This window comes from Argentina anserina, chromosome 6 (genome assembly GCF_933775445.1).
Source record: "Argentina anserina chromosome 6, drPotAnse1.1, whole genome shotgun sequence".
Lineage (NCBI taxonomy): Eukaryota > Viridiplantae > Streptophyta > Magnoliopsida > Rosales > Rosaceae > Argentina > Argentina anserina.
In genome coordinates this window covers 13,152,615-13,174,047 of record NC_065877.1, presented here as the reverse complement: position 1 = coordinate 13,174,047, position 21,433 = coordinate 13,152,615, and the positions used below count along the sequence as shown (strand labels likewise).

The window sequence follows — 21,433 nt, the reverse complement described above, 5'->3', positions numbered from 1 at the left end:
TCAACACGGAAATCGAGACGATTTAATAGAGAAGGAAGCAGTGGCCGTTTTTTGAAAATAACAAACCACCCAACAAACAAAAAAGAAAGAAGAAAAAAAAATGTTAGGGTTTCCCTAATTCTCTGAGAGGTGTAATACCATTCCAGTTGGATTTTGGAGGGAACCAAAAGCGCGGCTTCTATATTTGGAGCGCTTCGATCGTTCCAGCTCCCCTTCTCCTTCTTCTTCTTCCTTCAGATCCTAAATTTTCTCCGGATTCAGCTTTTTTCCGGGAAAATTTCGCCTTCCACTTCCTGCTCTCCACGTCTTTCCCTACGGTTTTTGTTCTTCAAGCTCTCTCTCCAGGTACACCCCCGCTCTCTCTCTCTCTCTCTGTGATTATTTCTGTGGATTAGGCTATAATCGTGGAGATTATGAAGCTTTTTTCATGTTCCCTCAGGCTTGGGGAAACCAGAGGCATGAGTTTGCTTTGTGATAGCTTTGATTTGATGTTCCGATTTCGAAACCGAAACGGAGTTTTGTGATTGTTTAGTTTTTTATTTTTGTTGATTTTTTATTTTGGATTAGGAGCTTTGAGTATGAATTGTTGATCTGTGAAGAGCAATAAACTCGTGGCCGGGGGTGCAGGGAGGAGAGAGGAGGGTGGGGGAGCTCGACGGTTAGGATTGTTTGTTTAATGCTGAATGGGGCTTATTTTCTAGTTTTTTAGGCTGGTCTTGTGTCGGAGATCTGGGGTTTCGATTGCGAAAAATCGTGGGGGTGTATGGATTCAGAGGCACTGACGCCATCCACGAGGAATGTGGCAAAATGTTGCAACTGCGAATGTAGTTGCACGCTGACAAGTGGCTCCTCGGGGGCGTGGATTCGGTCGGTGAAGAGGAAATTTGGGGAGTTAGATGAGGAGGGGAACCGATTCTTTGTGCCTGGGATGGAAGACTTTTGCAATGCAAAAGTCCAAGTGGATCACGAATGCAATGCGCTGCGTGAGGCTCTTGGTAGCCAGCAGAAGACGATACAAGATTTGTACACTGAACTGGATGAGGAGAGGAATGCGTCTTCGTCAGCTGCAAATGAGGCCATGTCGATGATTCTGAGGTTGCAGAGGGAGAAGGCTGAGATACAGATGGAGGCCAGGCAGTTCAAGCTGTTTGTCGAGGAGAAGATGGCACATGACCAGCGCGAGCTTGTGGCTTTGGAGGATCTGTTGTATAAGAGAGAGCAGACAGTTCACGCACTCACATGTGAAGTGCAGGCCTATAAACATCGGATGATGAGTTATGGGCTCACTGAGGCCGAGGCTGATGGTGCCGGCAGTGTGCTCAGCCGCAACCAGAGCATGGGGGATGTTGAGTCCCAGTATGATCTCCCCACTACTCCCACTTTTGAATACCCACCTTTGAAATGCAAGATAAATGAGACCCAAGGTCCTTTGGAGGAGGATGATGTAGCAGATATTGAGAAATATGCATTTGGTGAGACTCCTCGAGATCATTTGAAGAACCTTGAAAGTAGGCTCTACCAGATGCAGAGGAGTCCGAGCGATGATCAGTTGGATGGAGATTTTTCAGGTTCCAAGCACATATATGAGAAGGGGGTGATTGGCCATTCTCCTAGGCAGTCAAGAAATTCCAGGATAGTTTCAAATGATTCAACTCCATACTCAGCAAATGTAAGAGAAACCAGTGCAGATTTCTTTGCTGAATCTCCTAGGTATAGCAGCAGCTTCAAGAGGGCAGAGAATGGCTCCCGCCCTGAGGACTACTCAAGTATGAGGAAGTTGGACAATGCATCAGAAATTGGAGACGACATGAGTGACAGAATCTATACCATTGACTCTGTTCACAATGGAGCACCATATAATGGTTATAATGAGGCCAAACCTGGAGCTGGAATCTATGGGAATTATGAAAGTACACCAAGAGGGTCATTTATCCATGCTGAGGATCCAGACATAATGAAGCTCTATATGAGGCTTCAGGCACTTGAGGCTGACAGGGAGTCAATGAGGCAAACAATGCTTTCGATGCGAACTGATAAAGCTCAACTGGTGTTGCTTAAAGAAATAGCCCAACACTTGTGTAAAGACATGTCACCAGATGGACGAGTTATAGTGAAGAAGCAATCTGGCTTCTCGTTCATGTCAGTTTTTAAGGTAATTTTGGATTTATTTGTGGAAACTGATATATGTGTAACATGGATCATCATCTGAATTAGAACTAATTTTTTGTGTGCAGTGGGTCAAGTCCTTTGTTTTCTGGAGAAGGAGAGCTCATCGGAGCAAGTAAGTACTGGTTCTTGACACAATAGTGGAGATAAATTTCAGCTTATAATTGACACAGTCCTTTTAACCTTTTTCTTCTTGCCTAATTTTATATTTTTATGATTATAATTAGAAAGGCAACTACAATCTAACTACCGGGTCCTCCTTGTAGCAGTCACCTTACCTTTATCCAAAGTGCTTAGCAATAGACCTCTTAGCTAATCTTTGTCCCCACAGTTATTTGTACATGTCGCTCTTTCCAGTAGATAAGGCAGCAGCTTATAATAGCTCCCAGATCTAAACCTTGTGTCCCAGAGACTTCTATAGCACTCTTTTTTCATGATTGAATTTATTCCTTTATGTTCTCTTATCATGTTCTCAAAATAATTCAGGTACATGTTTGGACTATCGGCGAAAGTGGGTTTGCTGATGCTTTTAGACAAGACGCCCCATTCAAGGCAGTGGAGATGTCTTACTAGTACACAAATCTGAGAACTGATTAGTAAACATCCGTATCCGTATCTGTATAAAGGAGAGGCCAGCTCTCAACGGGTGGAACGCCAACAGCATTTGTAATCATGCAACTGCGAGTAGATTTTTTACATTCTTTTCCTGGTTTGGTTGTGCTGAATTTGGGTTTTTGTGCAGTGTTCTTTTGATTCGTTTTTCATTGGGGATTTGAATGTAATCTGTTTGCCTGATTTGGTAAAACCACTGGTGCGCTTTGGGCATTCTTGCTCAAATGGTACCTCGGAATTTAGCTCAAGCTTTGTGTCATTTGGTAGTCCTCTCTCCTGTACATTGCAGATTCGTGTATGCTTAATTTCCCATTTCCAATATGCAAGGCCTATTCTAGTATACTTCAAGTCCTTGCTTTATGCAGGTCCTGCCGATGGGATTTTAAATGTTGTTTTCCTCGGGTTTTATTATATGGTCTTTTTCATCATCCTCTTCTTTTTCCTTTTTATAAAAGCAGAGCTGGTCCTTTAAAGAACAACCAGAGCGTGTATTTGATACAGCACCATTGCTGTCAAATGTGCAAGCGTTGATTCTATCGAATTTTAAAAGGCAAAATTGTCAAAATACATCTTAAATTTGGCTAAAATTGTTAATTTGCACCCTAAATTTGTATTTGAGTTAATTTATTTCCTAAACTTAGTAAAAATTGCCGATTTGTATCTCATCCGTTAAATTTAACTGTTTCTATCCAATTTTGTGTCAAATGTCATACACATGAGGGGTAATGTTGTTATTTTCTATTTATATTTTTCTTAAAAACAAATAAAAATATTCTTTAAAAGGAAGATTATTTTTTAATCAAATTATTTATTTACATTTTTTTTCTACATACTTAACCATACTTCGAATTATATATTCAACATACCCACTCATTCAAATATAGTGTGTTGTGTGTATATATATACACATTGTTGGAGGAGAAACGAAACGAGAATAATAATCATGTAATGGAACAAAATGTAACCATTTAATTATTGATAATGATGCATATATATAGGCATTACATAACCATAATCCCGTATGATTCGGAGTCCTAATCTATTACAAAGATGCGAATCTATCTCTAACAGGAAACCTAAAAAGGCTAAGGCACACACAATGGTAGAATAGTAATTCTCACAGAACACACATTTATTTTTAATTTTCAATGTATTTATTTATATTTTTCTAATATCTTTTAAAATATCATATCACGTAAAATAATAAATATATAAATCTATAACATGTTTCGAAAAAAAACATTGTAACAAGTGTTCATCTTAAGTAATTTTTTTTTTCATTATTAAATATGAATAAATATATAATGACAATATTGCCCCTCAAATGTATGACATGTGACTTAAAATTTGGATGGAAAACATTAAGAGACATGTAAATTATTGTTTTCTAAATCTATTTCGTATGTTCTAAGAGAAATTTTATATACTCCCTTAATTTCTTGACACACTCATGCACACCCCTTTTTTTTGTCAATTAAATTACATCAATATCCATGCTCATTAATGAATAATCGATCAATGAACAAACAAAAAAATCTTACAAAAATAAAACAATTCAAATTAGATATGTCATTACCCAGTAAAAAATTTTAAAAAAATCTTAGATTAAATTTTTTGTACGTATTATGGATACAATCGATTCTCTCCAAAATCATGTATGACCATCAATGGAATAACATCTATTGATGAAATAATTGTTACTAATATGTAAAAATGCTTGCCTACAAATTGTCGAGACATATGGTAAGAGGTTACATATACATCTTGCATATATGAACACATAATCACCAATTATTTTGTTTGCATAACAAATGTTACAGTGTGTTTATAGACTAATTCAGTTATCGACTACGAATATATGTCTCCATATATCATATAGATACTAATACTAATTTTTTTTTAAACCCTTAACACGAAGATAAGAACGACAATATTTTTAAGAGAGAATTTATTCATAGATGGCAAACACAAGCTAAGCAAACCATTACATATCCACTCACTACCACCCTAGGAGGTAGGCAAGGCTTCATGGTACACTTATCATAGTGATATATATTATAGACTTACTATTAAATCTACTTATGCAGCATGCAAGGAAAAGAAAAAAACATACACCATGACAAGCACGGATTTGGCAACAACAAAACCAAAAATAATAAACAAACCAAAAGAGTTCAACAATGAAAAATAAACACATCCACGTCTAACAAAGGCATCGAGGCACAAAAACTAAAACTAAAAAGCTAAGCTTGCTCCTTTCCCTTTCCCGTATAGCTAGGGTGTGATGTTTTCCATCAAGATATATGCCAGAACTTGCTCACCCGACACCTTCTTTGGTTGAGTTGGCTTCTTATTCTTTTGGTGGCTGCTCTTTTGCAACCTTGCTATCAGACTTTTGAACAAAAGTGTCCTTGGGACTCTACATGAGTCCCAATGATTTTGGAGTGAATTTTGTCGAAAATTCTGGAATTTTTAGCTTAAAATTTCAGGCTTGCACTTGAAACGAACCTTCAAGTTTCCAAATTCATTTGAAGTGAGAATTTAGATCCGTGGTGGAGAATTTCATCTTCACCAGAGGACGTGCTAGGAGAAAAGCTTTACCAAAACCTCAAGGGTCATCGTCATCGTCTTGAATATTTGAGATGTCGAACACATCTTGACTTACAATTGCCAATAAATGTGTGAAGCTTTGGGTGACTGCATCTATGTTTGCCATGGAGAAGCAATATGGAGAGGGAGGACAATCAAGGATAGCCAAGGGAGCTGCTTGAATATGACCTAAACTAGCTAGGGTTTTGAGTGGCCAAGGGAGGGAGCGGCGCTCTAGGGTTCTCAACATGAGAAAGCTAAATTATTCAGCCATACCAATTAAAACAATAACGGCAATTTATTCAATCTTATAGTAGAAATAATGAAACTAATTTCCCTAAGAAAGTACTTAATTATTAATTACCTAAAACATATGTTGTTTACTTAATTAGCAATTAAGTTTAAAAAACTTTAATCAATAGAGAAATGAATAAAAACATAATTGCATGGAATTTTGGTAAAATTATTTTACAAAAAAAAAATGCAATGGATGTGTATTAAGTAATGGATGTAGAAATTTTAAATGCACTTGCGCCCCTAATAAATTAGTGATTAAATTTTTGTACAGTTAATTGGTAATTAAATAAACCATAAATTCTATCTTCAAAATCCCACATGAAATTAAGAATTGCATATTCCAAGTAATTAAATCAAACAAACCACAAAAGAAAATGAATAAAAACATAATGCATGGCAGATAACTTGTACGATAAGAAGGTTAACCAATAGAGAAGCAAACAATCTAATCTGTTGCAACATGTTAAAAGTTTAATAACACTACTTTACTAACTATAGAATACCAGAACATAAACAAAGTTCATAATCCAAACTCACCTCCAATATGCCAATGCATACCGACTTGCACCGTCACATTCTACATCTTTCAAACTCAACTTATCGACCACCTTGCCGAGTGTAGCACCAACAATGCAGCCGCATCTAGTGCATGTACGCATACGAGGAGGGAGGCCAAGTAATTCCACAGTCACAACAATAGTCAAGATCACCACATCTATTAAAAGGTTGCACGGAAATGATGCCATCATAGGTAGAACCAAGGCTCTCCTTTAACATTTCTAATGCAAAACAAAACAATTTTGTGGTAAATCCAATATCGGTAAAACAAAATAAATTTATGGTGCTCCGCCTCTATGACCTTAGGGCAAGTCCAACGGTGGACATGTAAGGTAGTTTTGGTTTTATTTGAGAAGTTTTCATCTCCAACTGATTAAAAAAAGGGGTTTTGGTCCTATAAATATAGATTTCAAACTCATTCAAAGTCTTATATATGAGCCAAAACCAAGACCAAGACTAGAACAGTAACACGGGCCCGCAAAAAATCGGATGGACCATAAATGAATTATTTCATACTCACCTAGATAGGAGAAGAAAAACTACGTGCATTTATTTTGGTGTTTGTGTGTGGAGCGCCAAACACGTGTGGGAGACAAAATAGTTTTATCCGGACCCAGCTGATGCAATGCTATCCCTTTTTATTTAATAATGAGTTTTCAACGGTAAAAAAAATTAAGGGTTTGGATTTATTCAATTCAAATTTGTATGTTGCAGATTTGAAGTTACAAACACTTTCCAAATGACCAAAAAAGGCATCAAAGGGCTGAGAATTTATGGGAATCAAAATCTAACGACCCTTATTAATTATGATAGGATTAATTATATTTTTTGCCCAAAAAAATATAAAAAAAATTACTAGAAAATTATTTTAAAAAAATCTACCCGTTGGAACAGTAATTTTGGTTCTACTCTATAAATATCAACTCATTGTTTCTTAATTCCTCACACCAAAATCTTATCTCTCTCAATACTTCTCGTTTATTTACTTCTTTCTTGTTCTTGAAATCTTTCTAGAGAAAAAAAATGGCACTAAGAGGTACTTCATGGAGACACAATGAAGAAGCTATTCTTTGTCAAGCTTGGATCAATGTTGGGGGTGATGCTTGTATTGGAAAAGATCAAAAGAGGAGACATTGTGGGAGCGGATTGCGGAGGAGTACAATGTGCAAAAGCCGGCGGGTTGCATAACAAGGTCACCTAAAAGTTGTCACTCTCGTTGGAAGATAATAAGTCCGGCATGCATGAAGTGGCGCCAAGCTCTTAACGCCGCCAAAGCTTGTTATAGGAGCGGCGAAAATAAGGAAGATGAGGTAATTATATTAACTATTACATAATTTAGCTATGTCATAAAATTGTGATAACTAGGTTGTGATAATGAAGTTACTAACCTTTATTTCTATAATGTATTTTTATCTAGATGATGATATACTTTATATTATTTTATATAACTTTTAAGTGCTAAATCGGCCTACTATGACGTGGTTAATGCGGATTTTACTTTTGATCATTGTTGGAGATTCTTAAAGAATACTATTTAATTTGGGGAGACGCCGTTAATGGAGAATATGAACACGCCTATTGGTACTCCCATCAACTTGGATGAGGAAGGAACACCCACAATTCGAATACTGCAACTACAACTACAACATGGCAAGCACGCCCTCAGGGACAAAAAGCATCAAACTTGGCCAAGAAAAAAGAAAAACAACAAGATGCGGAAGAATTACGTGACCAAATGCAAAAAGCCTATGAGCAAAATGAGCGTGAGTATCGACAAAGGCAACAACAATGGGAGGAAGGTCAATTAATTGAGCAACGCGCCGAGGATGCTCATAATTGAGCAACGCGCAAAATTAAACTTCTAAGTCCCTAGTTCCTATGATCCTCTTGTAGCTTCATGTCCCAAGGTGATTAACTAAATCTTGTTGGAGGTTTTTATTAGTCACTGGACATCTAACCTCCAGGTACCGTCACAAGAATTGATTTAGACAATTCAGATTGCGATAGACATCAATATCAACTTCTCTTGATCTTCCATATATTTGCGTCTTCCTTGGTTTGGTTGGGGTATCATTTATATCAAATGACACTTCTTGATCTTCATCGTGTTCATCTCCCACAATCATATTGTGCAAGATAATACACGTCATCATGATGTATTGAAGATTTTCTTTACTCCACCCACGAGTTGGTCCTCTTATGATTGCCCAATATGCTTGAAGAATGTCAAATGCTCTCTCCACATCCTTTCGGTATGCTTCCTGCATCTTTGTGAAATGTTGCGTTTCCAGACTCCTTGGGTTTCTAATTGCAACTTGAAATGCGCCACATTTTGGATATATGTCATCAACTAGATAATAACATTGGCTATAATGTATCTCCTACCTCATAGCTCACCTGAGGAGTTTCACCACGCCAAACATCATTAAACAAAGGTGAACATCCAATTACGTTAATATCGTTAAGAGAACCTGGAAGTCCGATAAAAACGTGTCAAATCCAAGTGTCATAGGATGCCACTGCCTCCAAGATGATTGTTGGTTTCCCCTTATATCCAGTATACTGCCCTGCCCATCCAGCGGGACAATTTTTCCATTGCCAATGCATCTAATCTAGTCTCCCAATTATGTCTGGAAATCCTCTGTCTGCTGCCTTATCGAGTAGTTGTCGCAAATCTGCCGGTGTTGATCGACGAAGGTAAGTCTCATGGTACACATTCCATATTGCCTTGGTGAAGTGCTCTTAAATCTTGACTGCAGCTGATTTTGCAATGTCTAGATAATCATCACACATATCAGTTGTTATGCCATAAACAAGCTGTCTCATGGCACATGTCAACTTTTGTTCAGTGGATAAGCCGGCTCTCCCAGTAGCATCCATATTCTGAATAAAAGTATGGATCGTAGTTGGCCACATCATGCATCATCATGTCAAATACCCAAGGTTGTATTCTATATCTCCTACGAAATATGTTTGGTTCATACCTATATGGATTTGTGAAATATAATGCTTTCAATCGTCGATCCATGATCTCTCGATCTCTAGCAATATACTCGCGACCTTCCGAAGAAATCCCCGCTCCCATTGAGACTCCTCCATGGTTTGGATTTGCAAGACAGCGAAATTCATCAACAAGGATCTTCGGCGGTTTCTTGCAACAGCTTCTTCTTGATCTTTCAACAACCGTTTTGTCAATCGATTCATTTTTGAAGGGGAGGGAATTAATAATTGGAGTATATGAGAGGTGTTTGTGAATTTGTGAATATGAAGGTGAGAAAACACCTATATTTAAAGAAGAATTTATAGGATATGATCAGATAAGATATGACATGTGGTAGACGAACATAAAACCATATTTTGGACAACCAATTACAATATGACACGTGGCAACCGAGTCACACTCAAACTTAGTTGTTTGTCGTATGTTGCCGACAAAACACATTAAAATATCTAGTAAATCATTTTATTTGTGTCAAAATGACAACACAACAAGAAAAATATTTTAAATTTTTATTAGTTCTATAAATAGAACATATTAAAAATACTAGAGCAACTAAAATGAAAATTAAAAATGTATGTTTTTTACATTTATGTAAATTAAACTAACATACATATAATAAATATAGAAACCTTTAATACTCATATCATGCATATTTTAATCCAATTAAAATGAATATAGCACCATATATAAGACCTATTGTTGGAGATGAGAATTATAGAACGTATGAATAGTGTAATAAGGGGGTGCTAAAATGAGGATAGCTCCTCCAAATAGAACTTATGGTTGGAGTTGCTCTTATACAAATCGCATCGAGATCCGATTGTTGAGATCCCATAACCTTAATTTAAGTACAAATTAAAGCTAAAAATCAACTCGACGGTCACCACCACCAAGTGGATATGGCCATAGTCGTTTGCCATTCTTACAGATGGGAAGCGAGGCAACAAGGTGAGTAGTAACGACATCAACCATGGCAATGAGAAATATTGGAAGATTCCAAAAGAAATATTAGAGGCTAATTAAAGAGAAAAAATCCCGAACACAACTAGCAGTCTAGCATGCATATGGGAGCAAACAAATATGCCCGTTTTCCCTATACAACTAAAAACCTAAAAACAACAAAACAAAAGGCGTCTCAAGTTTCAAGCGATAGAAGTGTTATAAAACCCTTGCTTGCCTCCAGTTTCTGTTTCAGCTGCGAAGCAAAGCCCTCTAGGCTCTAGCATGCTCAGTTTTAAAAGCCTATTGTCCAAAAGGACCAAATCCATATCGAAGAAGAAGAAAACCAAGATCAGAACCAAACCTACTCCCACAAAACAAAACCCCATTTGCGAAAATTACCAGGAAGAAGAGATCGAGGAAGAAGAAGTTGGCGATGAGGTTGAACAGGGCTTCAGTCTAAAAGCCTCTGCTGCATCTCACACACATGGAGTCCAGCCATTGGGCAATCTCTTCCTCACCCCAGGTTCTGTCAACTTAAGAAACACCGGCTTAGGTAATCTCCAAACCCTCACAGATGAGCTTGTTCTTGAGATTCTTGCTTTTCTAGCTGGGACCCACCTAGGGGTTTTAGCCACTGTGAGCAAATCTTTATATATCTTTGCAAATCATGAACCCCTTTGGAGGAACCTTGTGTTGGAAAATCTGAATGGTAGGCTTCTGTTTGATGGCACTTGGAAATCTACTTACATTGCTGTTCATTACCCTTCATTTGATGTGTCGAATATCAGTGTTTCCGGTTTGAGAGTGAGAGACTTTTATTCAGATTATCTGTTCCAGAGTTGGCTCTGTGCCAATCTTGAAATGAAGTCTGAATGGCTTGTGAGAGATACTATAGTTCGAAGAAGGGGCATTTCAGTTGATGAATTCATATCCGATTTTGAGGAACCGAATAAGCCTGTTCTGTTGGAAGGGTGTATGGATAATTGGGTTGCATTAGAGAAATGGGATAGGGATTATTTGGTTGAAGTGTGTGGTGATGTACAATTTGCAGCTGGGCCAGTGGAGACGAGTCTTGAGGACTATTTTAGATATGCTGATCAGGTGAGGGAAGAGAGGCCATTGTATGTATTTGATCCAAAGTTTGGAGAAAAAGTTGCAAGGTTGGGTTCGGAGTATGAAGTTCCTGTGTACTTTAGGGAGGACTTGTTTAATGTATTGGGTAATGAGAGGCCAGATTATAGATGGATTATAATTGGACCAGCCGGGTCAGGTTCCTCGTTCCACATTGATCCGAATTCAACATCAGCTTGGAATGCAGTGATCAAGGGATCAAAGAAATGGGTTATGTTTCCTCCTGATGTTGTTCCTCCGGGAGTGCATCCCAGTCCAGATGGTGCCGAGGTGGCATGCCCTGTTTCAATAATTGAATGGTTCATGAACTTTTATGGTGCCACAAAGACTTGGAAAAGGAAACCTATTGAGTGCATTTGTAAAGCTGGGGAGCTGGTTTTTGTACCCAATGGATGGTGGCATTTGGTGTTCAACTTGGAGGAATCAATCGCCATTACACAGAATTATGCTAGCAGGTATGGTTCTTATACATCTAATGTTAAAGATATATACTAGTATAGAATATTTTCATAACTTCTGTTGCTTGGGATAGTTGCAACAAACTGTCATAGTAAACTATGTTATTTGGTGGCATAAAGAGAATATTGGCTTGCCTTATGAACCCCATTTTGATGATTACTTGATTGGTGTATTGTCTATCAAAGGAACAAAGTGTGGATAACACTATCTCCCATTAGGTTGGAAAGCTTAATGAATTTAGAAAATGCTTAGGTCAAACTTCAGGCAATAATTTTGTTATTTACATAATTCAAAAATACTACATGATAACCAAGTGAAAGCCAACACCAACACGATGGACCTATGTGAAAAATTATAGGTGCTTGTATCATGGAAGAAGAGTTGTACATGATTGTTTAAGTCCTGATAGTCTGGTGTTAAAGGTTAATACATTTTCAATTTTATAAATCATCAGCTAAGAACTATAAGTTATTAAGCATGCAAGTTATAGAGCTTGTATTGTGAGGAGGGGTATTAAATTCCTTTCTGTTGGCATAAGAAGTCACACAGATCAGTTAGAAAAGGAGGGTTTTTGGATCAAGTTAATACTCGATGGACAAATTGGTAGATATAATTTCACATAGGCCTGAAGGACATGCAAAGTTAAGCTAGTGTGGACTGTGGAGTGCATGGGGGCATCTGTATTTAATGAGTCAAAAAAATTGGGCTTTGTTGTTCCTTACAGAGGACTCAGCTGATTGGAAATATTAGATGTTGGTAAACACGTGATTGAGGAGAATGTAGTCATTGGGCCAACTGAGCAGGTGTATCCTATTTGAATTCATGCAATATATATAAATCGCACTTTGATGAAAAAGGTCATAACTCATAAGGGTTCAAGTAGAGAAAAACTAATGTGAGCACAAAGGAATTTTTTGTGCCTCCATATAGCTTCAGATGGAAATGGGACCCAAAAAAAAAAAACCAATCAATCGGAGTTATTCTCACCTTCACATGACATGTAGAGGATGTATACTTGTGTAGTGCATGCCCATTTATATCTATTCTGTGACAGGAAAGATGGTTGGGAGCTACAGTTACCTCATTTTTCTTTGTTTTCTTGTTTTTGCAGGAGTAATTTGTTGAATGTTTTGGATTTTCTCAAGCGGCCAAATGCCAGCACTCTTGTGTCTGGAACGAGAGATCGGGTGAACTTATATGATAAATTTAGAAAGGCAATTGAAGGTTCTTTACCAGGAACTATTGATAGATTGTTGCAGAAAGCGGAAGAGAAGAAGGCCGAACAGAATAAACCCTCCTTCTGGGATACAGTCACAGATTCAAAGGCTGGTGCTTTCAAGTTTTCTTTCTAGAGGTAGAAAATCCAGAAGACACTGAGCAAACTGGAACTGTTACTTCAGCACGGAGAGTCTGCATTGTTGCCTCCAACCTCCAAAAATATGAGAACAATTTTGACATCGAATGATCAATTTCTCTTGGAAACTTCTATTAAATTTTGACATTGTTGTACTTCAATCATTTTCATGTCTTGACCATATTTATGTCATTGCAGTCCCTTAGAAACTTTCCTGTTCAAGTGCATCTGTTAAGCATGTAGAAAAGATTGATTCAAATATCATAGATATTTGCAAAAAATGGCAAGTTCTGGAATATCATTTGCACTTGAACTTGCCCAGGCAGAACTAGAATCAGATCATTCAGATGGTACTCCACAGCCTTTCCAGAGTGTTTCCATATTCAACGCCCAGTCACTGTATTAAAGGTGCCTTGTCACTTCAAAATTTTATAACACTACAATTGAAAGTGTTTGTTCTCTTACCCTTTGCTAATTATATGTCATTATGCGATGGAGGATATCACCATCTATGATTAAAGCATTCACTATCTCCAGACTCCAATGATTCTCTTGGTTATAACTCCATAGAGTGTGGAAATGTTCTACATTATATTTAGACTGTTTATGTGGGATGTGGTATCGGAAGATGTATTGGATGTTAGAATGAGGGTCTCGCAGTAAGCAGGCGATTCATATTTTCTAAAATTCACGGTTGCCGATTTTGTTGGCGAGGGCAGACTGGATGTAAAGTACACATATAATAATTTGTCCTGTTGGCACTGTATCAAACAACAGATTCCAGCTGCTATTCTTGATATCGTGAGTAATATTCACATCGTGTGTATTATAGAGACATCATTATCCACACCAACATATACTTATTTAGGTTATTTCCTTAAAAAAATCCATTCATAGCATGAGATATGTACATCACAAAATCACGAGTTTTATATGGTTTGTGGATCTCAGACTAAAGATCATATTAATTTGCTTTGATAGGATCTACTATCTTGGACAGACCATTTACTTTATTAATTGACCAACTATGAAATTTCATTTGATGTAAATTTTAGGTTGGGTTAAGAAGTTGCCAAAGACGGTTGGATTTTTACACTCGTAATAAAAAAGTGAGTTGTTGAGCTATTGGAGAATGTTAAAATAATTTTATCATAATACAAAATTGAGTTGTTGAGCTATTGGAGAATGTTAAAAAAAATTTATCATAGTACGAAATTGAGTTTTTTTTTTTGAGCAGATGAAATTGAGTTGTTGAGCTATTGGAGGATGTTAAAATAATTTTATCATAAAAAAGTTGTTCAATAAGAAATAGATGATAATATCCGCTACCCATATTACGTCTGAATTATTAGATCTAATATGTTACGGTAAAGGTGTGGTTGCTTATGGATTTTAGATGGTTTTGGGTAGATTCTTGGACTTTATGTACAATCAATACTTTTATCATGTACAATCAATACAACACAACTAGATAATTGGGAAAAAAAATTTATGTTAAACATCAATGACAATCTTTTTGACATTCCTGAAGGGCATGCAATTACTTTATTTTACTCCATATAACATCCAACATCTTTTGAAACAAATGACACAGATGAACAATATGATGGTGAGTTTGAGAATGCATAAGTTACAAGTATGCTAGCAGCATTTCCCTCAATTAGTTTGTCAAAACGTATTATAAGTGTACAAAATGTATTGCAGATTTTCCAGGACTCCTTATGGTACATTTAACTGGTACTACAATTCTTACTGAAACATTTATTTTACATCCAAATAAACAGTCTCAATCAAAGTACATAGATATCATTAGGGATGAAGAATGGTACCAACCAGCATTATGAAACCAAATAAGATTTTTTTTTCTCTATTTGGAATCCAAGGTGGGTGAAACAGAAGCAGCATAAGACCCATTTGAAAATTTCAAGCTCTTTAGCGAGCCCAGGCGCATGTTTGGAGTTACAGTGGCTTCTGGAATACCAAAAGCAGAACTGCTACCATGCAAAGCTTCAGCTGCCCCATCTTGAGAATTAGACTTCTCAGGAGCTGCTTCTATTGAAACGTTCAAACCGATTGAGGTAGGTTCATTTGTGAAACTGGAAACAAGCCAAATCAAACAAAGGCCCAGTTAAGCTTCAGATGCAGAAAACTGTAATCAAATTACAAGTCTGCAAAACTAGCATGCCAAATTCTATGTACTTATGACATCCATTAGTGCAGCAACTGAAACCATAATTATTGGAAACTAATTTGTCTTTCACTTGACCATAAAAAGATTTCCAGATAGGCAAATATATAGTGAAAAATTTATGTCATTTGACCATACATTGTGGGCATCCATCTAATTTTAGTTAACTTGGTTCAATGAATATTAGATAAAAACACAAGGACCTTTAAGCATGCTTACATAGAGTTCAAATAAAACTCGAGTTGCACAAATTTACCTCGCCTCAAAGCTGCCTTCAGATCTCACAACAGCACATATACTGGATACAATCCATGGTGGAATAAATGCATCCTTGATTTCAACACTAGAGCAGACACCAGCAGATAAGCTTTGCATAGATCCAACATCTTGTGAGACGGATCCTTTGTTTGAAGCAACCACATGTTCCATTCTTTTCAGATCCATGCATTTAACCTGAACGACAGGGTTGAAATTTTAATTAATGATACTGTTAATAATCATAAAGTAAAATGATAATAGAAATGTTATAATAATAATAATAATAATCAATTTGATACATCGCAGTAACTTACATTCTTGTAATGCAATAAAGGCAGAAAGGTACATTCATGTGAAAGGGAAAAAACTGTTCTTTGCAGATCTCTAATAGGTAAACATATGAGTAATGTTGCAAGTAGTAGACTCCAAAAGAAGATAGTATAACTCATATTTTTTGGCAACAAGACATGCTAAAGTAGTCTACAAATCTTCCAAAAAAAAAAGTAGTCTACGAAGTCAACAGAACTAGAGGTGTAAGAATTATTTGAAGTTCCAAATAGTTCAAGCATAATTCCAAACTTTGTTCACACCCACCTGTGGAGAAGAGATGGCCGCATTCCTAAAAGGCACAGGTGAATACAATGCAGGAACATCCACTCCTATCAAGGCAGTCATGAACGATCTAAACATGTAACCAGATGGAATCAAGATTCAGTAAAATAATACAGATCAGAAAGATGTATATAACATGCAATTAAATCAAGTAGCAGAGCTCAAAGAGTTATCTTTTAACCAGATCATACCTATAATTAAACAAAATATCAAACAGGCAATGAACATTCTCATTCCCACTAATGACCAGCAAAGATTCTGGGGTATTATCTAAATCAACCAATGATCTTGTGCGACGAGAATTTTAAATGGAGAAAGAGCAGTTAGGAAGCTGAAGAGTCTTAAATACCCAAAACCCAGAAATTATATGAGTACATGACTAACTATACACTTATCTTCACTGGATAAGTAAAACATCTCTCTTCTAAAAACATGAAAATGCTTGTCATGCATAATCATTTTTCTCACTAAAATATTTTCAAAAGGATGGTTACAACTATTGGAATTAAACATACTACATCAAGGACAAGAGATTTTGAACCACTCTTTATCTAAGACTAGTTAACAAATTCATATGATCAAACATTGAATAAGAACAGGGAACAGTTCCCTTTATACACATCTCACTAGAGGAAATAAATCTATCCTTTAAGGATATTAACCAAACAAAAAATAAAATTTATTTACAATCATAATCAGACCTGAAATCTGATACAAATAAAATATACAAGGATGTAAGGGAGAAGAGATACTAACCTGGCCTAATTCTTGCATCTCTGAGAGTTCATCAAGGACTTCTGTAGTGACTTGCTCCATTTTAGAACGGCAAAGGGGCATAGAAAAGGAAACATCCTGATGCAAATTACATTTGAAAAGTGTCAAACATGACAAAACAATGTTATATATAATAAAATGGTACAAAGTGTAATCTCAGCTTCTACAGAAGAACATGCACAAGACAAAACTAGATCACAGTTTAGTCAGAGATCAAAAAAATTCTGATCAACTGACTAGTTTTCTGAAGGCTTCAAATGAGGAGAAGGTAGAAACATGAATTTGGAGTTATTTATATAGTGATGTAACTTTAGTTTTCATTATCAAATCAACACAGCAGCAAAATGCTTCAGGCCTCAAAATTCAGCTTTCACCCCCTAAGTAGTGATGTGAACTTCTAAAATAACTGGTCTTGATCTGACAGTCTAATTATACATATTACAGCCTTATAAGGTTGGGCATTATGGAATTGTCTTCGGACTTTCATATGCATCCTTACTCCTTTCATATGTTTGTGTCATAAAGCTGCACGAAGTGCATTTAATGCAACATGACCTTAGCTTAATCCCTTTGAACCTCAGGTTAGGTGGAAGTCTTAAAACAACTCCAATGACACCCAACCCTACAATGCTGTGATACTACCTATGGTAAGACTGACAGTCTTTGATCTCCATGAATTCATAAACCAGCTGTGTACTATATTCAACCACTACAAGTCAGCTGCTATTTCAAAGGGAACCCTTGTTTTCAATCAGAAAGTTAACTTTAGTTGCAGAACACATTTATCAACTGACGAGAGCATTTATTGATTTCCAGGACAGAAGCCAAAGAATTATATACAGATAGCATCAAGTTCAAGAACGCTTTGAAGGTCATACATAGTCATAAATACAGGGACAAGATTTCTCCTTGTTCCAATAAATGCAATTAGCATCAAAATCAAAGACCAAGCTTCATTAAAGTAAAATTCAAAGTAAGGACACTAAATCTATTTGCAACAACGAAAAGTATTGTTCTCCACAAAAGTAATAGTAACTTAATAACTATAACAGCTAAAACTTACATTTTCTCTTAATAATGATTGCAAGACTCTGGTTGACTGGGAGATACAAGCATTGGTGAGGCGTTTATCCACAGCAACATCACGACCAGTAAACATTACGACAAAATATGGAGTACACACTACAAATATTTGTATTCAAAAAACAGCAGTCAGCATAAAATCCATAAATAAAATCAGAACGGTTAGAAAAAATTAAACATTACAAACAAAAAAAGGGAACCTAACTGCTTCCAAGAAATTCATCTGGACATAAAATTATATTTTAGCCAGAAAAGAAAATTAGTATCCAATGCCTGGTTTGTGCTGAAAGCATTTATATGCACAACTACGGTTTTAGCAGTAATGACAGTTGCACATAATGGTAATAGACATCAACCCTTCTAAGCAGCATAGGAATGTTTCATTCATTATATTCATACTTCAAGAAAGCTAAGCCCCTAGTGGTAATAACACAAGCCTAATCAATCTGCAGTAACTTCAGAGTATTCAGCAGGTACTAAATCAATACATAAATGCAGAAAGAAAAAAAACAATACCGTGACTAGTGAACAAAATCAGGGCATAAGTTATTACCATAAAATATATTACAAGCACCATTTCGAAGCATGTAGTATAGACTCTGAAATGATTCCTCCCATGCTACATGTCGTTTTGTTAGAAAATCCATTTCAACTGCAAAACAGGAAACTGCTGATGAGTACATGTCAGGATAAGAAAGATGGAGCATAATTTGAGAAAACTGAGTCACGAAACTTATTTAACGCACCTCCCTCGGCTGTTGAGGAGGTCAACACTTGTATAACAGAAGGTGGCAGGGTAGATTGAGGATAAACCCATGAATGTAAGAGTTTAGAACTGATTTCAGATGTTGATGTGATCCCTGAGCTACGGCTCAAAATTTGATCATCAAGATTATCAAATTTGAATGTAAGTTTAGGCATGTTGGAGTGGGCACTGCGTGTGATTGACTTGTGAATCCTATAAAATAAAATAAAATAAAAAGCACAACAAAACATAGGTTCAACTGACTAATTAATTACCCATGCTACTAACTATAACCAACTAAGAAAACTAATTTGTACAGGGCAGAAACAAGAATTAGAAATTTAATAGCTGTGGCACATGAATACCATGTTGAAGATTCTAAACTCTAAAGAAGCTTAGATTTGCATTATCCATTAACTTTATCTTTTCTTTACCTATCAATAAATTGAATGTATGGCTTACATTAATAATTTCTCTTATATGAAGTATTTTAAGGTGTAAATGTCCATGCTTTGCGCCCTTCTTCAACTTAACTGAACTACTACAATGAGGTGAACTAATGTCACAATATAAATAGTCGTGACAATACTGAAGCAGCATAGCAGTTCATCTGTATTGAAGGTCATACAGATGTAGACGAGAACCAAGTAAGATCAGAGATTGACAACCCAATAAAATGTAATAGCAATAACTTTATCTTCAAGTGCAGAAAATAAAACACATGCGTGATGATAGCTTCTAATTGTACACTAACCGACTTGCCGAGGAAGACGACACTAATCGCATACTAGTTTTCAAAGTAAAATCCAGAGGAATTTTGCCACCAGGCAAGCAAAACTTGCCAAAACCGGTTATTGAAGAATCCGTGCATCTTTCAGAAGAATTAGCAAGTAAACCAGTAGTTATTGAGGATTCAAGGGCAGCCATTCCTTTCATAGCTTTACCCTGGTAAGATAAGTTCAAAACAGTTAAAAGCTGATGTTTTAAACATCTTGAATAACAGGAATGGCAAAAAAAATATACCACATCAACAGAACCAAAGCCAGATGTCCTATCACCAGCAGATGAAATCTCAGTAACATTACGGAAAGTACGTTGGCTATTTTCATTTGCTTGACCAGCTTTAGATACATCTTTTTCTGTGCTTTCGGCAGTAATCTCTGACCTTTTCATAGAACAGAGACAGGAGAGTGAACAATCTGACACACAGATGTGCATACCTTTCATAAGTATCAACATACTGATAGCCATACCTGATTTGTTGGTTCTCCCTCTTAGATGCCAGACTAGAGCACGCAGAGAGATTCTTAAGTCTAAGGCTGAAAGGTGGCTCCAGTGAAGCACTTTCCTGGACATTATAATAAAGTAATGTCGTGAAATACAGACAGAATGAAAACAAGATGGGGGGGGGGGGAGCATGGCAAGAAAATAGATAGATAGTGTAGGCAAGTATATGTACCTTTACATTTTCCTTTCCAAATAGCATTCTGGACCTTGACTTTTTTGCAGGATACACTTCATCCATACGGATGTCATGATATCGAGGCATCCTTGACAATTCCGGTTTCTTAAGCCCATTGTCTGCCTCACTGGTGTTCAAAAAGAAAAGAAAAAAGTCAGCAACCAACAAATTAAAACTGCAAATTTCATAACTAGTAATTGTGAACATTTTCGACCAATCTTACTTTGTAGAACCAAGCAAAGGGGCAGGAGATCCATCCATAATCTCAACAGCATTCCTCCGCTTTAACTGCTCTTCCTGTCACACAGACGTTACAAATGAAAACCTTATTTATTATTACGACCTGTTAAATGATGCCCAAAGCTTCTTGAATATACACTTCAATCTAAATCGTAGGTATAAGCGTCAAGATATACATAACTGTAACGAAAAGGTAGGTACGATCTTATCATAATAACTCTAGCTACACAGGTTAGTTCATGACATGTGTTGCATACTTAAATCTAATTCAACCGTCTCGACATCAATCACAAATGTTTAAGAGCAAAATAACAAGTACATTGAGTTGGAACCAATAACAAAAAGATGGAAAAGTTGGAACAATGGAATCAGATTTCAGAATCAACAAGCCTAGAGAGAACAAACAACTTACTCTAAGTTCTGAAGGAGTCTTTCTCTTGACTGGGCCGACCTTCATGAGAGCAGCGGGAGGTAGAGAACCAGGTCGAGCAACCTTCGCCATACCTTTTTGCCTCCCAAACACTATCCACCGCAGATCTTTCCCCAAGCCTCACGATCCTAAACACGATTCATTAGCTCAAACAACGAAACCAGGAAAACGAATCGACGCAGATCCAAATCAGGTTTCGGAAATCCCGATTTCGATGGATATCAATCACAAGAACCCTAATATTTAAAATCTCCTGATGAAATCTGCATCGGAATCTGGGGAATCTGTATAAATTGAGCATCCACAGAAGAGTGCTAACCTCAATGAAGATGAGAGCTCCGGCGAAGAGGCATCGGAAATCAGAAGGCGGGGGGAAATCCGAGAGTGACGTCAGCGCCGTGGGAGATGAGTCGGGTCGGTTTTCCTCCCAGAATGAAATGTTAGGGCAAAAGAGAGGAAGAGGAAGAGAGAGAGAGAGATAGAGATGGGTGTGGGGGGAAAATGCGGCAAAAGATGGAATTGAAACGATTTG

At 36.8% G+C, this 21,433-nt stretch overlaps 3 protein-coding genes and 1 long non-coding RNA gene across 5 annotated transcripts; 2 read left to right on the top strand and 2 right to left on the bottom strand.

Annotated features, from left to right (window-relative positions):
- Positions 1 to 3,099, top strand: LOC126797947 (myosin-binding protein 7-like). Of its 2 annotated transcripts, none has more exons than XM_050524723.1 (4): positions 1 to 345; positions 628 to 2,152; positions 2,235 to 2,281; positions 2,653 to 3,099. In XM_050524723.1, the coding sequence occupies exons 2-4, from the start codon at positions 764 to 766 to the stop codon at positions 2,750 to 2,752; spliced, it is 1,536 nt and encodes a 511-aa protein (XP_050380680.1). In that variant the 5' UTR covers positions 1 to 345; positions 628 to 763; the 3' UTR covers positions 2,753 to 3,099. The 2 variants fall into 2 exon arrangements, with proteins under 2 accessions (XP_050380680.1, XP_050380679.1); XM_050524722.1 differs by having other exon boundaries at positions 568 to 2,152.
- A 4,912-nt stretch (positions 3,100 to 8,011) lies between these two features.
- LOC126799894 (uncharacterized) lies at positions 8,012 to 9,467 on the bottom strand. Its single transcript, XR_007672662.1, has 2 exons — positions 9,207 to 9,467; positions 8,012 to 9,105 (listed from the first exon to the last, which is right to left on the bottom strand). It is a non-coding gene; the product is annotated as an uncharacterized LOC126799894 (long non-coding RNA).
- Positions 9,468 to 10,447: 980 nt separating this feature from the next.
- On the top strand, positions 10,448 to 13,517 carry LOC126799307 (arginine-specific demethylase JMJ22). Its single transcript, XM_050526483.1, has 2 exons — positions 10,448 to 11,751; positions 12,867 to 13,517. The coding sequence occupies exons 1-2, from the start codon at positions 10,448 to 10,450 to the stop codon at positions 13,105 to 13,107; spliced, it is 1,545 nt and encodes a 514-aa protein (XP_050382440.1). The 3' UTR covers positions 13,108 to 13,517.
- A 1,218-nt stretch (positions 13,518 to 14,735) lies between these two features.
- LOC126799398 (uncharacterized) lies at positions 14,736 to 21,415 on the bottom strand. Its single transcript, XM_050526597.1, has 15 exons — positions 21,221 to 21,415; positions 20,884 to 21,029; positions 20,455 to 20,528; positions 20,229 to 20,358; positions 20,023 to 20,117; positions 19,793 to 19,934; positions 19,524 to 19,714; positions 18,771 to 18,982; positions 18,578 to 18,676; positions 18,005 to 18,123; positions 16,922 to 17,019; positions 16,359 to 16,466; positions 16,150 to 16,237; positions 15,554 to 15,750; positions 14,736 to 15,205 (listed from the first exon to the last, which is right to left on the bottom strand). The coding sequence occupies exons 2-15, from the start codon at positions 20,971 to 20,973 to the stop codon at positions 14,977 to 14,979; spliced, it is 1,872 nt and encodes a 623-aa protein (XP_050382554.1). The 5' UTR covers positions 20,974 to 21,029; positions 21,221 to 21,415; the 3' UTR covers positions 14,736 to 14,976.
- Between the last annotated feature and the right edge of the window lie 18 nt (positions 21,416 to 21,433).